Source organism: Sceloporus undulatus, chromosome 6, assembly GCF_019175285.1.
Source record: "Sceloporus undulatus isolate JIND9_A2432 ecotype Alabama chromosome 6, SceUnd_v1.1, whole genome shotgun sequence".
Classification (NCBI taxonomy): Eukaryota; Metazoa; Chordata; class Lepidosauria; order Squamata; family Phrynosomatidae; genus Sceloporus; species Sceloporus undulatus.
The window spans coordinates 152,948,989-152,974,267 of NC_056527.1; the positions used below are offsets into that span (position 1 = coordinate 152,948,989).

Here is a 25,279-nt window from a genome sequence, read left to right on the forward strand (position 1 = left end):
CAAACTACCTACATACTCTAAGGCACCAGACCCTGTCTGATCTTGGAAACTAAGCAGGGTCAGTCCTGAATAGCACTTGAATGGGAGATAGCTAATGAATCTCAGATGCTGTAGGCTATATTTGAGAGGAAAAACCTAGATTTTATGCTTAAAAATAAATAATTTTGTAGAAGAGTTCAGGGGCTTGTGGTTATCCCAGAGAGCTGCAAAAGGACTAGTGGACTCCATTTGGCCTATAAGCCAAACTTTCCCCATTTGTGGTCTACATTTAACTGGTATTGGTTCTCTGTCTAAGCAGCTATTTCCCAGCTTTGTGCATTCTCAGTTTGATGCCTGGATTTGAACCTGGAACCACCTGCCTACTACGGAGGGGGACTGATCTTGAGTTGTAAATGCTTCCACATCATCCTACCCAACCTCAGTCACACCTATGACTAAAAATCACCCACTTCTTTAAGCAGGGGCCTTACCTTTGTCTTTGGTTGCCCTCTCAAACAAAGCCTGGAGCCAGTTTTTTACGTCCATAGTGATCCCCACTTGGATTTGGGAATCCACAATTGGTAACTGCTTCTGTTTGAGGTTTTTGAGGGACTCTTGGATGAATGGCTGCATGTCCAAGAACTCCTGGTCAGACGCATAGTGGCCCATCTTCTCAACTAGTTGTACACTGGAGGCCATCCTCTTAAGCACACCTTTCATGCCCTGTAGCTTCATCTTCACATCTTGGACTTGTTTTTTATGTTGGTCTTCGATTTCTACTAGGAACTTTTCCTCTTTCTCTCGCAGCACCTGCACCATCTCCTCCACCTTTAGATGGATTTGATCTTTAGTCATCTTATACATGTCCTCCATTTCCTTGATCTGGTCCTCAAGGTTGTGCTGGGTGTTTTCAAAGCTCTGCTTCTTCTCCTTCAGCTCCATGGCCATGCTCTGGAGTTCTTCCTGCCGCTTCTGGATTTCGTCTCGGATATCACACTGCTTCCCCGCATGTGCGGAGTCCAGCACAGCACAAGTGCAGCACAAGAACTGCTGGCAATCATCGCAGTAGATGCTGGAAACCAAATACAGTCAATATCTGTGGATGATGCTTAGAATCACAACTTTTATTCCATAGGTTTATTGCATACTACCAGTCTCACTGGCCAGAACACTCAGGGTGGGTCTACATGGGCCAGAACACTCTGGGCTGCTCCCAGGGTTTTCTGGCCCCAAAGCGGACCCAAATTGCCCCATTATTTGGGCATTCCAGAGGGACACTGGTTGGCTGTTTACATGTCCCACTGTGTCACCTAGTGCCACCGCTACTATCACAAATTGCTTTCTCTGAGGTTGAAAACAAGGTGCCCAGCATCAGTCATATGGCTGGGTGCATTGTTGTGGCCTCAGAGGTAGTGACTTATACCAGTATCGATGCGTGACACAGTGGGATATGCCTGTAAACAGCTCCCTCGTTTTGCTCTGGACTGTTTTGGATTTCCCTAGAAAATCCAGAACAAATTGTGAGTTTAAAGAAAAAAAAAAAACTGGTTTAAGGGACAGATGGCCAGGATTTTTTACAGCTCTGTTATATCATTATTGAAGAGGACATTTCAGTTGAAACGGCCACAAAAACTCCAGAGATAGCTGTCTTGCTAAAAGAGATAGTAATGCTACTTATCTCAATGCTACCATTGCTTCAATTACTGGTTATATACTACCATCCTGACTATCTACAGTTTTGAAAAACCAACCCAGTAAAATTTTCACAAGGTGATTTACTGTGGTTCACCGGGACACTGCAGTTTTATTGCCAGGCTGTTTATTGAACTACAATCATTGGGACAGTCATCCTTATAATATCAGTCATGGAATAAACAAGAGAATTTGATTTGCAGCATCTTATAGCCCTGCAAGGTGTTTTTTGGTTGGACTTTTCATTTATAATTTCTCTGCTGGACTACCTACCTTAGAAGCTGCTTTTTGTGTTCTTTCTTGGGGCAGAAGAGCACACTCTGTTTCCAGTTCCACGAGAGAAATTCCTTCCTTGTTTCTGCCCGAATATCCCTCAGGAGCCTGGCTTCGTGGCCTTCTTTCTTCAAGAAGCGCTGGTGGCTTTCAAAACACGAGGGGCAGAGGAACGACGCACAGTCCGAACACCAGAACTGGCCTTCTTTCTCACAGTCACAGGTCAAGTCATTCCCTGCAACGATCTTCCAGTAGATGCGCAAGGTGGCTTGCAGTGCCGAGAAAAACAAGTTGTCCTGCAATTCAGGGAGTTCTGCATTTGGGGAATGCGGGGCTTGGCAGGTAACGCAGAGGCCCGTGCGTTCGGTTTCCTGAAGGCATTCGGTGCAGAGATTGTGAAGGCAAGACAGGAGTTTAGGGTTCTGAACCTCTGACTGGCAGTTCTCACACCAAAGAAACTGGAATTCTTCATCCATCTCCTATGGGACAAGGAAAAAGAGACTTGATTACAGCATGCAGCCTTCCAGAGATGGCTGGAATGCAGTTCCCAGCATCCCTTAGCTTTGGCAATGCTGGCTAGGGCTGCTAGAAGATGAAGTCCAACAAGATGACTACATTGAAGGCACGAATCAGTAGAAAAGACAATAATGCTAGGAAAGGTAGAAGGCAGTAGAAACAGAGGAAGGTCACAAACTAGATGGATGGAATTGAAGGCTTTCATGGCCGGCATCCATAGCTTTTTGTGGGTTTTTTTGGCCATGTTCTAGAAGAGTTTATTCCTGACGTTTCACCTGCATCTGTGGCTGGCATCTTCAGAGAATCTGAATTTGTATCTCTACAGAGAATCTACTTCATATTAACTTATCATTTCTCTCGGTATGAAAGTGGAGCAAAGCAGGGAACTTTGCTTCTTCCACACCCATGGAAGCTTATGCTCTCAAGCTCCCTTGCTGGCGGGTCTTCACTGCAAAGCAGCTTCAATTCACCCTACAAGCCCTCTGCTCTGAAGCGCCTTGATATTGCAAGAAAAGACCAGAATCTTACCAGTTTCTCTCCGCTTGGCATTGCAACCTCCTCTTGAGCCATCTTGATATTCTTCAGGTCTCACTGGACCTCTCTCCTCACCCAAAGACAAAATGGTGTCTTAGTTTCTCTTTTGGAAAATACGTTCTTCCCCACCCTGAGAATTTCCTGATACTCTTTGTCCCCCAAATTGCAATAAAAAAAGACTTGGCAGTGTGGATTTATGGCTCATCTAGTACATTAAGGACTGTTCCTCCTGAAACGCCCTGAAAGGAACACAATTCATAAATGCTTTTAAGAATGAATACTAAAGCATCAGTGCTATTTTAATATTTTTTCAAAGGGGATTTTTAATACCTTGTTTTTCGGAAGTACGACTCTCAGAACTGGCCAGCCAGCATGCAAAATAAATAAATATATAAGTAAATAATAAAAGAAATGTGGCAAACACATGCAGCAGAATCTCGGAAGTGTCGTCCTAGAGGGGAACGTTTCCAAACTCTGGATACCTTTTTGGCTTCAAAATGTGTCAGGGATTCTGAATGTTGAAAGAAAAAAGAGGAGGAAACAAAGTTTTCAAGGAGGAAAAAAGCAGCAAAAAATGTACCGAAATGTGCCGACCAACATTTCAAAGCTAAAAACAGGGATATGTGTTTCGCTGCCGCGCTGCAGAATTAATGCCGTTTGCTTTAACTCTCATGGCTCCCTCTTATGGAATCCTGGGATTTGTAATTTGTTGTGATACCAATGCTCGCTGAAAGAGAAGGCTATATAGTGTACAAAACTACAGATCCCAGAATTACATAGCACTGAGCCATAGTAGTTAAAGTAGTGGTAAATCACATTAATTCTGCAGTGCAGATGCAGCCTAAAATAGTAAAATGATAAAGCAATAAAAGCGGAACATTCTGCTTACGTAAGTAGAGTTGTGTCTGCAGGAAATAGAACTAGAAGTCTAAAATATCCGTATTTAAGAAGGGGCTGCCGTGACTTTACTACATAGGGGAGCCAGTAAGAGACTGTGGTGGGTTTGTGTTGTTTTTGTAAGCCTTCAAGTTGTTTTGGAGTTATGGTGACTTATGGGGTTTTCTTGGCAAGATTCGTTTGGAGGAGGTTTGCCATTGCTTTCCCCTGAGGTTGAGAGAGTGTGACTTCCCCAGGGTCACCCAGTGGGTTTCCACAGCTGAGTGGAGAGACAAATCCTCCAGAGTCATAGCACAACACTCAAATCACTACACCACCCTGGCTCACCACAACACCATGCAGCCTCCGCACCATACATCCCAATATTCCATAGGACACAACTATGACGGTTATGCTGGAATCAGACTGCTATCATTGTGTAGTGCAATGGTTCCCATACTTAAAGTGGTGTCAAACTGGATTATTTCTACAGTGCGGATGCAGCCTTGGTGCCATAGAAGCGAGACAGGTGGCCGTCCTCCTTTTTGGTGGCAGTGGAGAGACAAGGGGGAACAACCCTCACCTCTACCTTGACTCTGAAGCCCCTTTGCTCTCTCATTGTTCTCTGTTGGCCTCTTCACTCTCTTTCTCGTAAACCGAAACCTATTAGTCATACTTCTGACCACGTATTTTGCATTTTTGTTCTGTTCTTGCATGCTTGACATGATCCAGAACAAACAGAAGAATAAACTGTCACACCCAAAATGGTGCTCATTGGCATAGCAAAAGTGAAAGCGAAGGAATATTTGCCCCTGGGCCAAACTGGATTGGAGACAAAACGTTTGAATGGACTTGGTTTGAGATTGGTTAATCCTGTCTGCTGTCTGCTATGTGGACTATCTGCTATGTGGAGGGAAAGTGACAGGCTTTCATGGACCTTGTGCCCACTCATGCCGACCAGGGGTCCTCCGCATGTTTTCAGCTTCTGATCTCAGAAGCCCCAGCCAAGTTGGCCAACAGTCAAGAATGATGGGACATGAAGTCCAAAACATCTGGGGGACCAAAGGCATGTCTCTTTTCCTCCACAAATCAGACATTCCAGGATTAACTGCAGAAATAAGCCAGTTTGACACCACTTTAACTGCCATGGCTCAATGCGCTGGAATTCTGGGAATTGTAGCTTTGGACTCATTCCCACTCTTTTAAACCGGATGGCAAATCAGTTTGAACCGTTTTAAATGACCCTGGTTCACACTTGAACTGAATTGCTGAAGTGATTCGGAGAGGGGGGGCATGTGCTAGACCCATTTAACTCGCATCTTTTTGATGCTGATTTTTTTTCCTGTGTCTTTTTGGAAAAATAGATTCTGCGCAACGCAAGTATGAACCAGATGTGGAGCGGAATTGATTTAAATTTGCCCTTTGGCTGGCTGGAGCGGGTCCATTTTGAATCGATTCATTTGTGAATGTGAACCACAAGTTGGTTATTTTTTTAATTTTATTTTGCAGCAAGAATATGCGATCGGGGCAAATGTAGGGGGAACCATGCTCTGCTGCCAAACCGATCCATCAATTCGGTTCACAAAGTGATCTGTTTCTAAGTGGGAATGTGACCTTTGTGAGCCTTCTCTGCCAGAGAGTTCTGGTGCCACAGCAAATGACCGTTCCGAGAATTCCATAACATTGAGCCATGGCAGTTAAAGTAGGGTCAAATGGGATTATTTCCACAGTGCGGATGCAGCCTAGGTGTTGATGTGGTTCCTGTGTGAGAGATTTTATTTGTACAGTGGGTCCTCTGCATTCGCCGTGAAAGTGAAAATAAAATGCAAATTAAAAAAAACACTTTTTGAAACCTGAGAAAACACCTCTCTAGAACCTTTAGGTCCTCCAGTGCAACTCTATGGTCAACTTATGGCAGAGTTGCGCTGGAGGACCTAGAGATTCCTCGAGAGAACATATTAATTAAATCTGAGCATAATCAAATCCACAAAAGTCAAGGCCGTATAGTGGTTTGAGTGTTGGATTATGATTCTGGAGACCAGGGTTCAAGTCCCAGCACAGCCCTGGAAATCCACTGGGTGACCTTGGGCAAGTCACACTCTCTCAGCCTCAGGGGAAGGCCATGGCAAACCTCCTCTGAACAAATCTTGCCAAAAAATCCCCAGGATCATTTGCCTTAAGGTCGCCACAAATTGGAAATTTTTTTGAAGGCGCACAACAACCAACCCCAACTATATAATCCCAGCACTGGACGCCACTACCTTTGAACCACTGTTGTCACCCACAACCACTATATTTAATGTTAAGTTTAGCATTTTCAGGGGGACATGCATAGAGTACCAAAATAATGTATTAAAGACGTGCAAGATTACCTATTTTGCACCATCTAAATCCGGACTGACCCTAACTAGCTCTAACTCACAACACACTGCCATATTGCTAACTACCCAAATGTCCCCGCTTTTGAAAACCCATTCATTTTTTTAAAATATATCTTTTTAACACACACACACACACACACACATATATATACATAATACAATTTACAGCAATATGTTCTCTTGATTCCATTGTAATGATCAATTCTCTTGACTTCCACCAGATATGTTCTACTGTACAGATTCCATGTTGCTAACAAAAATAACCCGTTTCTTTGCTTCGATCACACCAGCCCTCTTTGTCAGGGTAGGCCCTTGTCAAACTACAGATCCCAGGATTCCATAGGATGGAGCTACAGTTCTTCAGGCGGCATCAAACTGCATTATCACCCCTGGCACTTTTTGCTTTTCTTTGGCCAGAAATACTCCCTTTCTGCTTTCTTCCAAAGCCTGTATTCCTCCAGCCCTCCTTTACCCCCATCCCAGTGCTGATGCTAGTAAAAGGCTTGCGGCTGGTCAGAGGATGAGGAGGAAAAGGAAGAAGGGAAGCTTTGGACAGCAGGAGCTACACTTTCTTAACGAAATGTATTTTTCTAGACTAGACTTCTCCAGCAGTGCTGCAAGTCTTCCATGATCTTTCTTTCTTTCTCTCTCTCTCTCTCTTTCCCTCCCTCCCTCCCTCCCTCCCCCTCTCTCTTTCTCTCTCTCTCTCTCTTTCCCCCTCTCTCTCCTTCTCTCTCTCTTTCCTTTTCTCTCTTTCCCTTCCTTCCTTCCTTTCCCTCTCTCCCTCCTCTCTCTATCCTTCTCTCTCTCTTCCCCCTTTCTTTCTTTCTTTCTTTCTTTCTCTCTCTCTTTCCTTCTCTCTCTCCCCTTTCTTTCTTTCTGCCCCCTCTCTCTTTCTCTCTCTCTCTCTTTCCCCCTCTCTCCTACCTCTTCCCCTCTCTTTCTCTTCCTTCCTTCCTTTCTTCCCTTCTCTCTTTCTCTCTCTTTCTTTCTTTCCCTCCCTTCTTTTCAAACCTTCCTGGGCCAGCCCTTTCCCAGCATCCCTGGCCTCTCTCTTCCTTCTCCTCCTCCTCTTCCAGCCCAGCCTTCGTCGTCATGAGAAAATGAAACTCACCAGCTCTGCAGAGCCGGAGTCCCAGCTGTCGAGTAAACGCTCTTTTGTGGTCTCGATCCGGTTCAAAGGCCCCCAGTCCTGGTTTTTAGGAAGAGGAGGATGAATAAAGACAAGAGCCAGGTTTGTTCTTCCAGCCAGATCCTTTGGATCCAGTGAACAATTCCTTTTTCCCTCTCTCCCACCTTCCTGCATCTATGCATTATATATGATCTTACCTACCTGACTCTGCAAATGCCTTCTTGAACCACCTTCGACAATCTGGGTCGATGACACGTGTATTGCCCCCCATTCCGACGTGCGTACAGAATAGAGCTGGGAGGGACTCAGGTCCTGCCTGTTTGATTGCTGCCACACTGCAGAATTAATGCAGTTTGACACCACTTTAACTGTCAGGGCTCCATGCTAGGAAAACCTGGGATTTGTAGTTTGCTGTGGCCCCAGTAGCTCTCTGACAGCGAAGGCTGGATGCCTCACACAACTACAGATCCCCAGATTCCCATAGCATGGAGCCAGGGCAGTTAAAGCGGTCTCAAACTGGATTATTTCTGCAGTGTGGATTGAACTTTACTCAGGAGCAGCCAGTAGCTTTTCATGGATTTGAACACTGGTCTCTTGGACACAAACCTGTCTGTGGTGCTTGTAGTTCGTATGTACCTCCATGGGAAAAATACACATATTTATTGACCAATCCCATTATTAAGCATCGGTTGTAAAATCTTTATGTTTATATTGGCAGATAGGCTGGGGGGAAAATTCAGACTAAGGCGATACATGAAGATCAAACAGGGTTCCTCCCAGCAAAGACATGAGAACAGTATTAAACGCCATCGAATATTATGAAAGAAATAACAAAAAGAAAGTGTTGATATACTTATCGTATTGTTTTCATTTTGGAATGAATAGAGACATGGAATTCTAGGTTTGCTGTGTTCCAAGAATTCCATAGCATTGAACATGACAGTTAAAGTGGCGTCAAACCATATTATTCTGCAGTGCGGATGCAAAACCTATGGAACAGCCGTCTTTGGTGGCTGTACAAAGAGTCTGTTTCTATGCTAAGTCACAGAAAAGCATCACAGCCTCTTGACTCCTCGCCTTGGTTTGTGTTGCTATGTTGCATTGGGATAAAGTGAATAATTAGGAAAACATTTGTATTGAGACACCAAAGAATGCACAGCAGCGGTTGGTAACAATGAAACCAGCTCAAGACATGTTAGAGACTGTATCTTCAGGCCTGTATGGATAAAACTAACAAGCTTTGCTTTCTTTTCCATTCATTCCTTTTTTAAAAATAGACATTTGCAAGTTCTTTACCTCCCTCTTCCATTTGGGAAGTAATTTGCAAATCTTGGGAAGTGCATATTAAGAAGAAAAAGAGAAGCTAGTTAGCCTAAGTTCGTACTCATCTTGAATCGGGTTGGCTCTCTGAATGGATCATTTGGTTCTGTTTGCGACTGGTTAAGTGCAGAACTTGGGAGGATACACACACATATGGAAAAACCGCAAATAACGAAAACACCATGTTTTGACCTGAGAGGACACAACTAGGAATCTCTAGGCATCTCTAGGTCCTCCAGTGCAACTCTGTGGTCAACGTCCGACAGACACTGAACTGATTCCTATGGCATCCTGGGAATTTTTAAAGTTTACTTATGGATTTAGGATGCTATGATGAATGCTCTGGTTAACTCTCCTGCGCAAAATCACTAACACTCCCTAGCAGACAATTCTAAGGTACATCCCCAAACTAGGTGCGTCGCCAAACAAATGTCGACCATAGAACTGGCAGAGGTTGACCATAGAGTTTTAATTTTTTTTAGTTTTTAAAATATTTTTAATTGTATCTTATTCTTTTAATATGTTACTTGTTTCAATATTGTAACATTTCAATTCTGTTTTAATGTAGGTGTTTTTTTTTGGTATTCTTTTAATTGTGCTGTTCTTCAATGTTGTGAGCCAACCTGAATCCCAGTTTTGTGAAAATAATTAATGATGATGATGATGATGATGATGATGATGATGATAGAGTTGCACTGGAGGACCTGGAGAGACCTAGAGCGGTGTCCTCTTAGGTAAAAAGGATAGTGGTTTTTTATTTGGGGTTTTCCCACATTTACAGGGGTCCTTCACCCCTAACCCCAGCGAATAATGTACAAAAGTGACCACTGAAATAGAATTAAACTATTAATATTAAAACAGATCACTTGCTCATAGAAAGAGAATGCCATTTAAAATGATAAAAGCACTTCAAAAACAGAGACTTTCATACTTTTAATCCATTCGCTTGGAACAATCCTTGAGCCTCACCTGCTTTTATTTCCTTTTCCCAGGTCATGGAGGAAGATTTCCAATTCCTGCTGTGTGAGAAATGCCAGGGAGAAGCCAAGAACCCCAAGCTCCTTCCCTGCCTTCATACCTTTTGCCTGGAATGCTTGGAAGAGAACAAACCCATCAGCCAATGCCCCATTTGCAGGATTTCCATCCAAAGGGCCAGTGGGGTCTCTTTCCAAGACAACGTGCTCTTTGCTCACCTGCAGGCCAAGCTAAACACCTACCAGAAGATCACCACCGGCCAAGACCTGGTGTGCGATCGTTGCCGAGGCGCAGCGGAGTTTTGGTGTTCTGAGTGCGAGGAGTTCCTCTGCAAGAGCTGTTACGAAGCCCACCAGTGGTACTTGAAGCAGAAGAGCCACGAGGCCCAAAAGCTGAGCGATTTGCAGAATGATACCGCCCAGAGTTTCCTGGAGGGGGCAAGGAAATCCAGCCACCTCTTCTGTTCTGAGCCTGCCCACAACAGCCAGCTTGTAAGGTAATGGCCAACTGGCTGCATCTGCACTGCAGAAATAATCCAGCGCGGCACCACTTTTAATTGCCTTGGCTCAGGGCTATAGAAGTCTGGAAACTGTAGTTGGTTGTAGTGCCAGGGATCTCTGAGAGAGAAGGCGAAATGTCTTGTGAAACCAAAATTCCCAGAATTCCATAGTGTTGGGCCATGGCAGTTAAAGTGGTGTCAACCTGGATTATTTCTGCAGTGTGGATGCAGCTGCTGTGTGAGGACATTCTGTGGTGCCATTCCCACTACCTTTTAAATCGGATCGCAAATCGGTTTGAACTGGTTCAAACAACCCTGGCTCCCACTTAATCTGAATCGCTGAACGATTCTGAGAGGGAGGCCATGCTCCAGACCCATTTAACCCACGTCTTTTTGACATTGATTTTTTCCGCTTACTTTTTCGATAAAACGATTCTGCACAAGTGTGAACCACAAGCAGATCAGAATCGATTCAAATTTGCCCTTTTGAATCGATTCATTTGTACATGCAAACCACAAGTGGATTATTTTAATGCAAGAAAATGGCAGAAAATGGAATCGGGGCAAATGTAGTGGGAACCACACTCTGATGACGAATTGATCCATTGATTTGGATCGCATACTGATTTATCTGTAAATGGGAATGAGGCCTGTGGCATCCAGGCTGTGAAATGCCCGACTGGTGCCAGCACTGGTTTCATTCCAGTGCCAAGTTAAAACCTGTTGTTACTGTTGTGTGCCTTCTGTTTGTCCCCCAAACTAATTAAAGTCATTTAACCTCCCCCCAGAAGAAAGGAAAGAAAGAAAAAATGTAAAGGAAAGAGAAGCAGAAGGAATAAACATAAACTTAAGAAATAGAAGGGAGAAAAGAGAAAACTTACATTGTTATAATTCAGCCATTAAACCTAGACAAGGTTTCCACCGCTTTTGAAATTTTAGTTTAATATTGTTTCATAATTTTGTATATTTTGATTACATATGTTTGTCAGTTTTCTTTATATTATATCGGAGTTTTTGTATTCTGTCTGAGCAATCTGTGTTTCAATTGTATTTCAGAGTCCTATGCTTGTATTATGCTTTCCTTCCCATATATATGCATGTGTGTGTGTATGTGTGCGCATACACACATGCGTATGTATGTATATATGTATGTATATAGAAGATGATCTGCCTTTGGTAGGACTGACTGTTGTTGTTTTACAGTGGGCCTTGATATCTGCTGGGGTTTGAGTCCAGGACCCCATGTGGATACCAAAATCTGTGGATGCTCAAGCCCCACTAAATACAATGCTGTAGTGAAATATTGCCCCTTATACAAAGTTAGGGTTTGCTTCTTGGACTTTTTATGGGATGGGGGTATATTTTCAAGCTATGGATGGTGGAATCCATGGATGCAGAATTCATGGATATGGAGGGCTAACTGTACTTGTGAACCGTGTACATATAAACCAACAATAATAGTGATGATGTACAGGCAATGAGAGGGACCAAATGTGAAGCAATCCTCTCTAGTTTTAACCCCATGCTTGTGTTGACAGTATCTACTGCAGAGGATGCCGCAAACCGTTGTGTTGTTCCTGCGCCCTTCTTGACAGTGAGCACTACAATGCCAAGCTCTACAGCAACATCCATGTGGAAATCAAAAACCGGAAGGAGGAGCTGGGAAGGATGAAGGAGGACCTGGGGGAGAAGAGGAAGAGCTATGAGAATGCCCGCTGCTCCATCCACGAAAGGCTGCAGCAGTTGGAGAAGGTACGCAACGAAACCCGAGACCAGATCCAGGCCCAAGTGGAAGAGATGATCCAGTGGATCCAAAAGAAGGGGGAAGACCTTATGGAGAAGGTGGACCAGCAGCTCTGCCAGGAGCGCGGAGACGTCGAGAGGAAGTTGCAGAACACGGAGCGCATTGTCAGGAGGATGGAGGCCAGCGAACGGCTGGTGGAGAAGATGAATCTCTTTGCATCGGACCAAGAAGTGATGGACATGCAGCCCTTCATCAAGGAGTCTCTGGAGGAGCTCAGGAAGGAGAAGCTGCCAGCGGTGGGGTTTTGGGTCCAAACGGAAAACTTTGCAGAGGTCAAGAGTGAGCTCCAAGCTCTCTATAAGCGAGTGAAAGGAGACAACGGTAAGCAGATTTCCAAAAATCACTTTGAAATCTAATTCTTTTGGTGATTTCTTCTTCTATAGATTGTGGCCACTAGCTTGAGTTAAGCAAGAGAAGAGGTTGGTGGAATATTAAACCGCTCTTGTTCATTGCTGTCAAATAGGCTATGTTAATGGTGATGCTATGACTGAATATGAATAAATGTTTATAACGGTCATCAACAGCACAAGGGAGTGGGGTACATTCAATTAAAACTTAAGGATAGCATAAGGATAATTTATTATTGGTTTACAGATTATAAACCACTTAGAGAGTGCTGAGTTCACTATTAAGCAGTATAGAAATGTAACCGCTGCTGCTAAATGCTATTGCTAATTTATAATCAAATGTCCACCACTCCCTTGTGCTTGTCTATGACCCTAAAAAGATGTTGTGGGACTACAAGTTCCATTATTCCTCACAAATAGCAATCCAGGTTAAGACTGAGAGGAACTGCAACAGAGCAGAGGCGACAGTCCTGGTTTTGGATTGCAACTCAGCATTGGCTATGCTGACTAGGGATACTGGGACTTGCAACCCGACAACATCTGCAGGGCCCCAGAATTTTCATCCTCGGTTTAGCTGTTTATGACGAGTCTATAGATACTTTTAAAAAAGTACATCAATAGGATAGATTAATACAAGGGCTACTCTGGGCTGCATGGAGTACTGGAAAAAATGAAATAAACCCCAAGTGGTCAGAAGCCCACTTTTGGCTCTTAGAAATGGGCATTACAAAAACCCAAAACATTAAATTTTGCAAGGGCCAATTTTCTGGTTTCATTGAAACAAATTAAATGTCTCCTCCTCTCTTCTTCTTGTAGATGCAGTTTGTTGTACAGTGTCTTCTGCTTTTTCTCTTGCTCCAGTGGTCAATTCGGTGAGTTAAGGGTACTGTGTGAGTGGGAGGTAGGGTTGCCAAGTGTATCTTGTAAAGGATGCCCCTTATTTGAAAGCCAAAAAGCTTCTTTCTTATAGGGTCTGTGTGTGTGTGACTTCAAGTCACCTGTCGCCTTATAACAAACTCATGAGTTTCATAGGGTTTTCCTAAGCAAGGAATACTCAGAGGTAGTTTTGTCAGTTCCTTCTGTGGAAATATAGCTTAAAGCACCTTATAATCATTGGTAGTCTTTCATCCAAATACTAACCACAGATGACCCTGTTTAGTTTCCAAGATCAAGGGATCTGGTGCCTTTAGGATATTTATACCTATATAGCATTGGTAGGTGAGAGCCAGCATGGCATAGTGATTTGAATGTTGGACTATGACTCTGGAAACCAGGGTTCAAGTCCCAGTTCCACCATGAAACCCACTGAGTGACCTTGGGCAAGTCACACTCTCTCAGCCTCAGAGGAAGGCAATGGCAAACCCCCTCTAAACAAATCTTGCCAAGAAAACCCTATGATAAGTTCACCTTAGGGCTGCCATAAGTCAGAAAGGACTTGAAGGCCGACAACAACAACAACAACAACAACAAAGCATTGGTAGGTGTCCTGTATTGTAAGGGATGTCCCTTATTTGATGGTTGGAAAGTTTTTATTTTTATATAGAATAAACAAGAGGCTACAAAATTCTGTATTTTGGGCTGGGGGGCCCTTTATATAAAGGCAGAAAACAAGCACAGTGGTATCTCCTCCATGCCTGGCATCGGCTGGTATCCCCTCCATGGATGGTCAAGTCACATTATGTACTATGGGGCAGTAAAATGGTATCCCTTATATAAAATGGCAAAATCAAGATTGGCATTTTGAAGTCATTTTAAAAACTATTTTCAGGCCATGGATGGTTGAATCCACAGATGCAGAATCCATGAAATGGTGGGCCAACTGTATATTTTAGTACACTTCCAAGAATGTAGGCAATATGATAGTTTTGCAGAGAAATACATGACTAATGAAAACCAATACTTTCATTTGATATTTAGGCAGAACGCAAGCTTATTAATGGCGGCATCCTGATTTGTCAACCCTGTGTGCCATGAATAGTGATGGTCCCTTAGTGCTATTTTGAAAATCTGGCAACACTAGTGGCTGGGCAGAGTGGGATATTAGTGGATTAAAAAACTGGAACTGAAGAGTTGCAGGAGATTATGAGTCTGGGTTTTAAGAAGCAGCCTTATTGCCACACTTTGTCTTTGCTATTTTGACTAGTCGTCAAGGATCGCCAGTTCAACTTCAGTGCATTAAAGTTGCCATTAACACATGATTTCACTTATTATTATTATTATAATTATTATTATTGCAGGAAGTTGTGCCTGAGGAGAAAAGCCAGCCAAGCCCTCAAGACACGCAGGTGATTTCTCCCAGCTATAAGATCAGACTTAAAAAGACAGCTCATGGATTTGTAAGTTCCCTGCAAGTTTGTAAGGGTCTTTCTTCCTTCTGTGTTTTTATTTTCTTGCTTTTGGCAGGCTAGTTCAGCTTCTTCATTCTTCAGCTTACACGTTGTAAACCACTTTGGGAGTGCTTAAGTTGACCGATAAGCAATATAGAAATGTACTTGCTATTGCTATATTGGTATATTCATTGCTCTCCTTTCTTTAGTAGGGCCAGTGTGGTGTAGTGGTTTGAGCACTAGGCTCTGGCTCTGGAGACCAGGATCAAATCCCGGCTCAGACATGTAAACCTGCTGGGTGATGTTGGGCAAGTCACCCTCTTTCATCCTCAGAGGATGGCCATGGCAAACCCCCTCTGAAGAAACTTGCCAAGATAACCTCATGGTAGGGTCACCTTTGAGTCCCTATAAACTGGAAATGACATGAAGGCACACAACAACAACTAAGTCTTAGGAGAGGGTTTTCAGGTTTTTTTTATAATAGGAAAAACATGGTACAAAAGCTGGGAAATCTTGAAACAATGGTTTCATGGGGAAGAGGAAACGGCCATCTGGGGGCTAACCTTACAGGATGGATAGGAATTTATGAGCGCTGGATTTAGTGCCAGGGCCTGAGGTTTCCCCACTTGTGCTTTAACAGATATATTGGGATTACTTTGAAAAGTAATCCTAACTTGCAGATCTTGGATCCGCATTCTTGAAAATCTGTGGAAGGTCGATCTTCACGATTTTCAATGGGGCACATGCCCCATTCAAGCCTATAGGGGTTGAATACGCATGAGCCTCTTTTTCCATGTGTGTATGTGTGTGTGTGTGTGGGGGGGGTTCAGAATGGATCCCCATGAAAACAGAGAGCCAACTGTATATTTTAGTACACTTTCAAGAATGACCCAATGGCCATGGTAGGTGGATGGGATTCTGTCAGTTGCATGCCACAAAAGTAGCTCTGAATCTCCTTGCTGGCCAGCCACCCATCTTACTTTCCCATTCAGGAACTCTTAGGCTACATCTGCACTGCACAAATAATCCAGGTTGACACCACTAACTGCCATGGCTCAATGCTATGGAATTCTGGAAACTGTAGCTTGTTGTGGCACCAGAGTTCTCTGACAAAGAAGCCTAAATGTCTCACCAAACTACAACTTCTAGAGTTCCATAGCCATTGAGCCCTGGCACTTAAAATGGTGTCGACCTGGATTATTTCTGCAGTGCAGGTGAAGCCCTAGAGAATGGCTACCAAAGATAATTTTGACATCCTCATGCTTCTCTTGCTCTTTAGGTCCCGTCAATCATCTCCCCGGTGAAGCGACCAGTGAGCCAGACGGAAAAATCTGTCCAGGCCTTCCCCAAGATAATGAAGGTTGAAGACCGTGACTGTGAGGCTGGGGAAACCTCCAGCAGGCACATCCAGGAACTTCCTAGGAGCTCACAGCCTCTTCCTTCCCAAACATCAACCCCAGAGAAAGAGCAGAGAGGATTCGTCAATTCTGTTGAGGTCCTAGAGCATTCTCCTTCTGAGAATGCTGAAACAGGTAGGAAAGCAGGGTCTTCAGAAGGAGAGCTTGGGAGAGTTGCATTTTTGGAGTATTTCCCCAGCCATTAGTCATGTTGGCTGGGGGATTCGGAAAAATGTAGTAAAAAAAAAAGGGTAGTTTTTCCAAGGCATCCTGGGTGTATCATGGAAGGTTTCATATGGACATCATGAAACTAAAGTTCTGGGCTTTGCTGACATGCTTTTAGTGCTCTGAAGTGTCATGAACAACAGAGTTGGAAGGGTCTTCATAGGCCATCAAATCCAACCCTTCTCAGTGCAGGATCTTCAGTGAAACCATCCTCAGTAGGTAGCAGTCCAGCCTCTTTCTGAAGAGGTCCAGAAAAGGACAGCTCATCACCTCTCGAGGTACTGTATATACTCATGTATAAGTCTAGAAATTTTAGTCAAAAAATTGACCCCCCAAAATCCCGAGTGGACTTATTCATGGGTCAATATAAGTTCTGTACTTCAATTCTCATCAAAAAAAGGAACCATCCCTTGGTGAAAGGCAAGAGCGTAATCTGTCCTGGAAGAACTGGATCCTCTCTACTCTCTCATCCCTCCAGCCTTTAGGATGAGCACAAACAGTTATGCCTGCTGGGACTTTGCAAGTTCTTTGGCATTGCTTTCCTTTGTTTCATCCTTTAAATCTATTGTTATGAGCCCCTAAATATTACCCTTGACTTATCCACGGGTCATATCAAAATTCATAATTTTGGCCCCAAACCTGCCCTCGACTTATACATGACGGCGACTTATAGTCGAGTATATCGTTGGTTCCATTGCCAAACTACTCTTACTGTCAAGATGCTCTTTCTAATGTTCAGTCTAAATCTACTTTCCTGTAACTTGAAACCATTTGACATGGTCCTGCTGTCTGGGGCAACAGAGAACGGAGAACTTGACAGCTTTTGAGGTATTTGAAGAGAGCAGTCATGCCACTCCTCAGTTTCTCTCCACTAAGCTGAATATGCCCAGTTCCTTCAACTTCTCATGTTTTCTTCTCGATATCTCTTATCTCCAAGGATTTGTTACCCTTTTTTGAACCTGCTTCAAATTCTCTGTATCCTTCTCAAAATGAGGTATCCAGAACTGAATACAGTACTCCAGATGAGGCCTGACCAGTGCAGAATATAGTGGGATTATTACTTCCCTTGACTTGGGAATTTCTATTGATGGAGGCTAAAATAGCATTCACCTTCTTTGTTGTAGCATTACACGGCTGCCTCATGCTCAGTTTACGATCAACATTAAACTCAAGGTCCTTTTCACAGGTAGTACTGCTGAGCCATGTAATGGAGGTGCCCTGAGTAAACCCTTCTCAAACTCTCCCCATCTCCTGTGAACCATATTTGTTAAACACCTCCATAGCGTATACTGACACTCTCACTAATAACACAGACTGTCATTCATCTGTTTGTAGAGCCTGCCAGCATTTTGATCAGTAGCTCTGATGAAACTGAAGATGAGGTTATGGTGAGTACCCAAAAGATCCATGTTGACAGTGACTGTATCAAAAGGACTGTTGTTGTTGAGATCTGTTTGCTCCAGTGTAGGCAGGGGACCTCTTGACTAAACTCTAAGGCTGCATCTGCACTGCAGAAATAATGCAGTTTGACATCGCTTTAACTTCCATGGCTCCATGCTAAGGAATTCTGGGATTTGTAGTTTTGTCAGATATTTAGTGTTCTCTATCAGAGAGCTCTGGTGCCACAACAAACTACAAACCCCAGGATTTCATAGCATGCAGCCATGGCAGTTAAAGCAGTGTCAGACTGCATTAATTCTGCAGTGCAGATGCATCCTAAGAGCAGAGGTTGGAAAAGTTACTGTTTGGACTACCAATCTTACAATTCCTCAACCAGCATGGTCTCTTTTCCAAGTAATTTCCAAGCTTAGCTGCACGAAGGACAGTTGACCCAGGGATGGGGAAAGAGGAACTAGGATGAAATGGAGACAAATGGCATTGCAATGAAATTTTGCAGTGTGTAGTATTCCTTTTCCAGGGTTCTGTTACCCAACCTGGTCCCCTTTTTTCTTGGATGGCTTGTGTTTAATTTCACCTTTAGTTTTCCCAACCCTCTTCCCCCAGGCATTCAGCATACTGTGGCTACTGATCATGTTCTGCCATAAATGGGTTGTTCCTACCCTCAGGTTTTATTTTAATGGCACTAGTATGAAAATTGAGATCCCCCGCCCCAAAGCCAGATGCTTGCTGCCTCCCTCCTGTGCGTGGATGGCATTTTTCTGGCTCTTTGAGAACTAGAACTCAATGCGTTTGCTGTTAGTAAATTGGAGGGATGGGTGAAGGGTAACTCTGGGGCCAGCATAGCTCCCAGAATCAAAAATGGAAGTTGTGAGATGGACTGGTGGTTGATGTGATATAAGGTAGCTTCCTCCATTTCTATGGAAATTTTCATTCTGATTCATTTTTCCTCCCTCTTTTTTAGTGACTATCTCCTCCTTCTAGAAGGCATCCCAGCTATCTGAGCTTGACAACAATAGGACAGAGAAGGGCTGTTCTCCAAGGTCTGCTTTTGTGCCTCGCCTCTTCCAGGAATCGCATCGCTTAACAAGATGATGGCATCTGTGCCGCCATCTTCTTGCTTGCTGTTTTTCTACTCTGTGGAGAATGTGTTTTTTATAGCCATTTTGCACACAACCATTTTATCCAGATGTTTGTCCAAGTGGAAGATTCTACTTGAATTGTGTGTTCTTTCTCCCTTGGCCCGCTTGTAATTGCGTACTGGGCCAGTAACACAAGTGCCATTAGGTGTTGCAGTTGTACTATCTCATGGATACTGGCTATCTGCCAGATGCAGTAACAGAAAGGGCTTCTACAGATTGGTGGATCTCAGGATCTGGTTGGTCTCCAAAATGTAAACATCTCTTTTCCCAGTTGGTGACTGGTTTTGCAATCAACCGGGGTCCACAAGGACAACCCACAGCTTCACAACACCATTTTTGTGCCTCCCTCACTGCAGCCCCACCATGCCCTCCCTACCAATTTTTCCGGAAATTAAATCGAATTTAAGAGGGGGTCAAAGGAGCCACAGAGATCTAACCCTGCCATGATTATTTTTTTTAAAAAAACCATCTCATAGTGGACTACCAGAAGTATTTTGGATTATTTTCTCCAGATTTTGGATTATTTGCATACAGCCAGACCTTTGTATCCTTGGGGGATCCGTTCCAGACCTGCCCTCATGGATATGAATAAATGCAGGATCTCAAGTCTCATTGTCACAGATGGCGGCGTGACAAGCGCACGGCTGCTAGGGCAGCTGTGTGCATGCACCACCATTTGGGACAATGGGGCTTGCCATCCACAGAGGCTCAGATCTGTGGATGGTGAGCCCGCAAATAACAAGGTCCAATTGTATACATAAAGAGATACCTTGGAGATGGGACTCAAGTCTAAACATAAAGTTCATTTATGTCTCATACACACCGTACAAACATAGCCTAAGGTAATTTTATGCATATTTTTAAAATAGTTTTGTGCTACAGAATTATACAATTGCATAATTTCATATTATACAATTATAACACTTTGATTCCACTTTTAACTTGCATGTCTCATGGCTGCAGCCTATGGATTCTTGGGATGTCTTGTTTGGAAAAGTACTAGAGCTCCTTGGTGGATAGGTGTAAATACCTCATGAAGCTACAGTTCCCAGAATTCCATAGTATGGAACCATCACAATTAAAGTAGAATCAGAGTGCTATAATTAAGCAGTGTGAATGGGTCCCTGCCCAATTCTAGTTTCACTTTTTTCCAGTTTTGGAAGAGCATTTCTGTACCAGGCATGGTCTTGGAACAGTTCACTGAGGTTGAAATTTGGACCTTGGACAGTAAAAGGTTGCCCACCCTAGATACACAATTGACTGTACAGCATCATGGGTTATTCTTCCTAAATGGCATGTTGTTACTCTCCCGACTTTTGTTTTATTTGACAACTGGTAGGACCAATAGCAGGTGGAAGTCTTAAAAGAGCTAAATTGGCCTTGCCTTGTCTCATATTTTTTAACAATAATATGTAATAGCTATAGCTATTCCTTTGTAAGGAAATAATAACACAGACATTTTCTAAAGTGATAGCAGATCACGTCCTACTTTATTTGTGGTTTTCCTGCCTTCTAGGGTCTTGTGTCTTCCTCCATTTCATAAAGTGCGGTGTGGGGAAGAAAGGAGTAACCCTCCAGATGACATTGAACAGCAGATCCAACCAGATCTGGCATATGATGAATGCTGGGAACTGCAGTGCAGTCCTTATTCTGGTTGTAGACAGATACATCTGGGAGGCAGGGTGCAATCAAACAAGGGTTAATAATAATAATAATAATAATAATAATAATAATAATAATAATATTACCCCGCCTCTCCCTGCTGATCGAGGTGGCTTACATACATAAAACATCTTACATAATACACAAAATTCATAAAGTAACCAATAACATAAATTAAATACTCTATCCCCATATCCAAACAATCCATAACTTAAATTCCACAAAATTAACACAATAACAACTTTACAATCTTTAAAATCTATTAAAACCATTGGGACATTCATGACAGGGCTTCATGGGATATGATAAGGGCAAACCACATAATAGGGTTCTAAAGACATAAGTGCAACAGTCGGTCAGGGAAGGCCTGCCGGAAGAGATCCGTCATGATGGCTTTTTTGAAACTATTAAGGTTTGTAGTTTGATGGATGTCCTCCAAAAGGCCATTCTATAGGTTAGGAGTGGCCAATGAGAAGGTCCTAAACCAATGGTTCCTGAACATTGGACCTCCAGATGATTTGGACTTCAGTTCCTAGATGCCTCAAACATTTGGCTAATGGTCAAACTTCTGGGAACTGAAGTCCAAAATATCTGGAAGACCAGCTTTGGGAATCACTGGTTTAAATCAATGGTTCCCAAACTTTGGTCCTCCAGGTTGTTTTGACATCAGCTCCCAGAAGTTGTAGCCCAGTGATTCCCAAAGTCCAGTCCTCCAGGTGCTTTGAACTTCAGCTCCCAGATTTTTAAACCACTGGGTAAGATGTCTGAGGCTTCTAGGAGCTGAAGTCTAAGACACCTGGAGGACAAGACTTCGGGAATCACTGCTCTAGCCAGTTTGGCCTAGGAATTCTGGGAGCTGAAGTCCAAAAATACTTGGAGGATCAAAGTTTGGGAACTTTAAGTCAAATTGGCTTAGACCATTGTGACTGTGGCTAGGACATTGCCAGATTGTTAGCTCAAGCTGGAATGGGCCAACTCATCTGTTCCAAGCTGAGGTCAGTTTTGCGTGTGCCGATGTCGTAAATCTAATCCACCCTGTTCCTCTGTCAGCCTGCAAGTTTAAAACGAAAGCCACCTGTGGAAATTTGCATTGCTTTTGATCTTTAAAAAAAACACAACACTGCATACTGGCCATATGTTTTGTCCTGAAAGGCACACTTGAGTCAAGATGCAACACAACTATCCACTGGTGTATTTATACTATTGTACTGGGTTGATGCTACTTAGAGAATAAGCAGTACCCTCCAAATCAAATCCCAATGTAAGGCTATTGCTTCTTCAGTTATAGGAGGGCAGCCTGGGATGAATATCCCAATTGATGGTCAAGAAGATGGAGCTACACCTGGGAGTCCTTCCAGTTGCTAGGGGTGTTGTGCAAAAAGATAGAGGATACCTCCTGCAATGTCCTAAGAAATCACACACATGGGTGTGTTTTGAACTGGAACTGTAGTTTACAAGCTTCCCCAAGACTCTTGCTTGGCACTGAAAATTGATGGACATCACACTTATTAGTTTTATCGGTGGCAAGTGATGTGACAGGTGGTCACAAAGAAATATCAGAGTCCTTTAGCTGATCTCCCAAACAGTGGCCCGTGAACAACTATCCCAGGTTATCCGATTGCCAGTGTTCAAGATCCTCATTGCTGGCTAGAGGTTTCTTATGGTGGGGCACACCCTCCGCAAGTGAAACCCGTGGACCCTCTAAGGTTATACAGTACAGAAGCAAAACAGAGGAGGTCAAATTGCATTTTTGTATACGTAGACAACTGTATCACAGATTTTAAGGGTATGAAAACCAAAGGGTACCTGTTTTGATCTGAAGAATTGCAGATGATATGAGGGGACATTAATACATGAGCCATTTATCTTGAGAACTGGACAGTTTTGCAGAAGGAACATTCTCCCAGTCCATCCCTAGTTGTGCATTGCAGCCATACCTCCGTTAATAAAAGTGACAACCGTGAAACTCCTTTGTACAAAGACTTATTAAATGACTTCTCTTTTTACCTCATTCTGTCTCTAGCTAGAAAGTTTATTTTAGCAGCATTAGCAAGGTAAAGGGTGGCTGTCTCCAGAGTCTTTTGCTGAATGAATGTGAAGAGCAAAACAGAGGAAAAGAGAGTATATAAGCAGGATTTATCAGCTACCTCCAGCATATAAGGAAAGCATAGCTGTGTACATTTGGCCAGCAAAATGGAAATGATAAGAAAGGTGGAGGCTGCTGAAATGTCATCCCTGGATCCATTATAGAAGTAGCCTTGAAGTGGTCTCTAGAAGGTTTAAAATGTTTTTCTATGCTTGCACAAGATTTATCTGACCTGGTTGCTTCATTTCACATGTCCATATTGTTTGTTTTGAATAAAAAGTGTGCTGAGACAGATCTGACTGCCCCCTTTTTTGTGTGGTATAGGAAACTATCCCCATTTCTTGCATGTTATTTCTGCTGCTGGATCAATTTTCCTGTTAAAGAAGTCATGCCGACTGTTCATCCACAGAAATATAACTCTATTTCCTAGCTTTGAAAAGTACAGAACAAGTCAGCAGAGCTGACTAAATGCAAATTCAACCTGACTATACCACTGGCCAGCTGCTAACATTTGGCAGGGATGCTAACAAGGACTCTAAAACCCATCTGCCTGGTGGCAGAGGCCAGACTTGCTATAAGGCACAACTGGGCATTACGTGCATCAACAAAATTCTAGCCAGATAAACTGAATTTCTGCCTGTTTTACACTAAAATAAGCATCTTGCCATTCAACAGTGTACTCAAAATGGTGGTCTCTGGATCTGTGCTGCTGTTCTCTTAGTCATTGGCTGCTGGTCTCTGAAGTGGTTTCCAGGAGAAGAAAAAGCAATTGTAGCCACTGGGCACAAATATGTTCTGGTCCCCGGCACAGTGTGGGAAAAGCACTAATAATATCTGATCCTCTACATCAAATAGCCTGAGAAACACTGCCACAAAAGACTTATTTTTATATGTGGACAACTGTATTGCAGATTTTAAGGGTATGAAAACCAAAGGATGCCTGTTTTGATCTGAAGAATTGGAGATGATATGAAGGGCATTAAGACTTGTTTTTTTGTCCCAAGGAGATGTGGATCGCCACACTGATGCATGTTGATTTTGTCATTCTCATTACATTTTGCATTCACAAATCTTTTTGAGTTATTTTAACCCTTCTTTTATTCACACATGCCATCATTTTGGGTTAAAATGGAGATGCCTCCCTTCCTTTAATGATAGAGAGTGATCCAAATTGATTCGGAAGTGTTGTTGCACTGCTGACAATGTGAATCTATGTGGATCTTTCAGGAAAACCTGGGGGGAAAACCTGGTAAAGTTCTTGATTCTCTATATCTTTTCCCAATGCCAGAAGACATTGCAAGTAGCTGATTTCTCTTTAAAATTGAACCTCTCAGTGTAAGGCAGTAGATGTCACTGTTGCACCAAAATTAGCCTGACATGCTGCTGGAAATGCACAATTTATATTGTTCTGCAAAAGTTGTAGAAGTGAGTGGAAATCACCTTCCCCAGATTTTTCCATTCTGTTTGCTGGTGATGCAATTGGAGGCAGAGATGAAAAGAGACAAATTTTCCAAGCGTTTGGGCATAAGGCTGCAAAGATCTTTGTCTAAAATCTGAGAAATTGTGGATCACTAGCCATCGTGGTGCAGTGGTTTGAGCATTGGACTCTGACTCTGGAGGCCAGGGTTCGAATCCCAGCTCAGCCATGGAAACCCACTGGGTAACCTTGGGCAAGTCATGCTCTCTTAGCCTTTGAGGATGGCAGTGGCAAACCTCCTCAGAGGACACTTGCCAAAGAAACCCAGTGATAGGTTTGCCTTAGGGTTGCCATAAATCGGAAATGACTTAAAGACACAACAACAACTAATACCAAATAATACCAAAATAGTAAACTTAGCTTGAATGCTGCGATGGTACCAGATCCTGTCTGATCATGGAAGCCAAGCAGGATCAGGCCTGGTCAATACTTAGATGGGAAACCACCAAGGAATACCAGGAGTTGTAGGCTGAATTCAAAGAAAGTCAATGGCTAGCCATCACTGAGTATTTCTTGCTAAAAAAAAAAACCCTGTGAAATTTGGGGGCCACAATAAGTCTACAGGCAACTGGAAGACACACACACACACACACACACACACACACACACACACACACACACACACACATATATACACACACCAGTGCGCATAAACTCCTTTATTGAGAAAGTTGAATTTTCCTTTAATAATCTGTATTTGAAGCTTGGTTGTTGCTGCATTGTAAAAAAAGCTTTATCTATTGTAGGGCCTGTCATGCCAAGTGTGTCAGCTAGAACTTGAGATATCACTTTATATGGTTGTCTACAGATGCTGGTTAAACAAATGGGGGGGGGGTGTATTTTTTTAGGGATACTTGTGAAGAGGTGTATTACTGAAAGCACCAAGTCCTGCCTGGTCTTAGAAGTGAAGCAGGGTGAGGCCTGGTACTTGGAAGGGAGACTACTAAGCAATGCCAAGTGGTCAGTGCTAACATTCAGAGGAAGGCAATGGCAAACACCTCTGAGTATTGCTTGTCTAAGAAAACCTTATGAAATTCGCTGGGTGTCATGAGTTGTGACTTGAAGAAAAGTCACTCTGAGAAGATTCCTTGGCTTCAAGAACTTGACTGACCACCTTTATGACCTCTCTTGGGGCTGGATTTCACAGACTTTCGGGAATATGAAAAGGAGGAAGGGAGGGGAAGAAAAAAAGATGTAGCAGCACTGTTCAAACTAATTGGTTTTTGTAAAGTCGAAG

At 43.1% G+C, this 25,279-nt stretch overlaps 2 protein-coding genes across 5 annotated transcripts in view; one reads left to right on the top strand and one right to left on the bottom strand.

The window, feature by feature from the left end:
* Positions 1-25,279, bottom strand: part of POMZP3 (POM121 and ZP3 fusion) — a gene marked incomplete at its 5' end in the record, with an annotated part of 100,307 nt that overhangs the window by 40,612 nt on the left and 34,416 nt on the right. The window lies entirely within an intron of this gene.
* PML (PML nuclear body scaffold) overlaps positions 7,327-25,279 on the top strand; it is a 42,463-nt gene continuing 24,510 nt past the window's right edge. Inside the window, exons 1-8 of one of the 4 annotated variants that reach the window (XM_042471906.1) lie at positions 7,327-7,485; positions 9,696-10,174; positions 11,716-12,302; positions 13,145-13,200; positions 14,566-14,664; positions 15,935-16,187; positions 17,613-17,665; positions 18,640-20,288. In XM_042471906.1, the coding sequence (XP_042327840.1) occupies positions 7,465-7,485; positions 9,696-10,174; positions 11,716-12,302; positions 13,145-13,200; positions 14,566-14,664; positions 15,935-16,187; positions 17,613-17,665; positions 18,640-18,642 (1,551 nt within the window). In that variant the 5' untranslated portion in view covers positions 7,327-7,464 and the 3' untranslated portion in view covers positions 18,643-20,288. Of the gene's footprint in view, positions 7,486-9,695; positions 10,175-11,715; positions 12,303-13,144; positions 13,201-14,565; positions 14,665-15,934; positions 16,188-17,612; positions 17,666-18,639; positions 20,289-25,279 lie in introns of those variants that run through there. The other 3 variants (XM_042471909.1, XM_042471907.1, XM_042471910.1) reach the window with 3 other exon arrangements.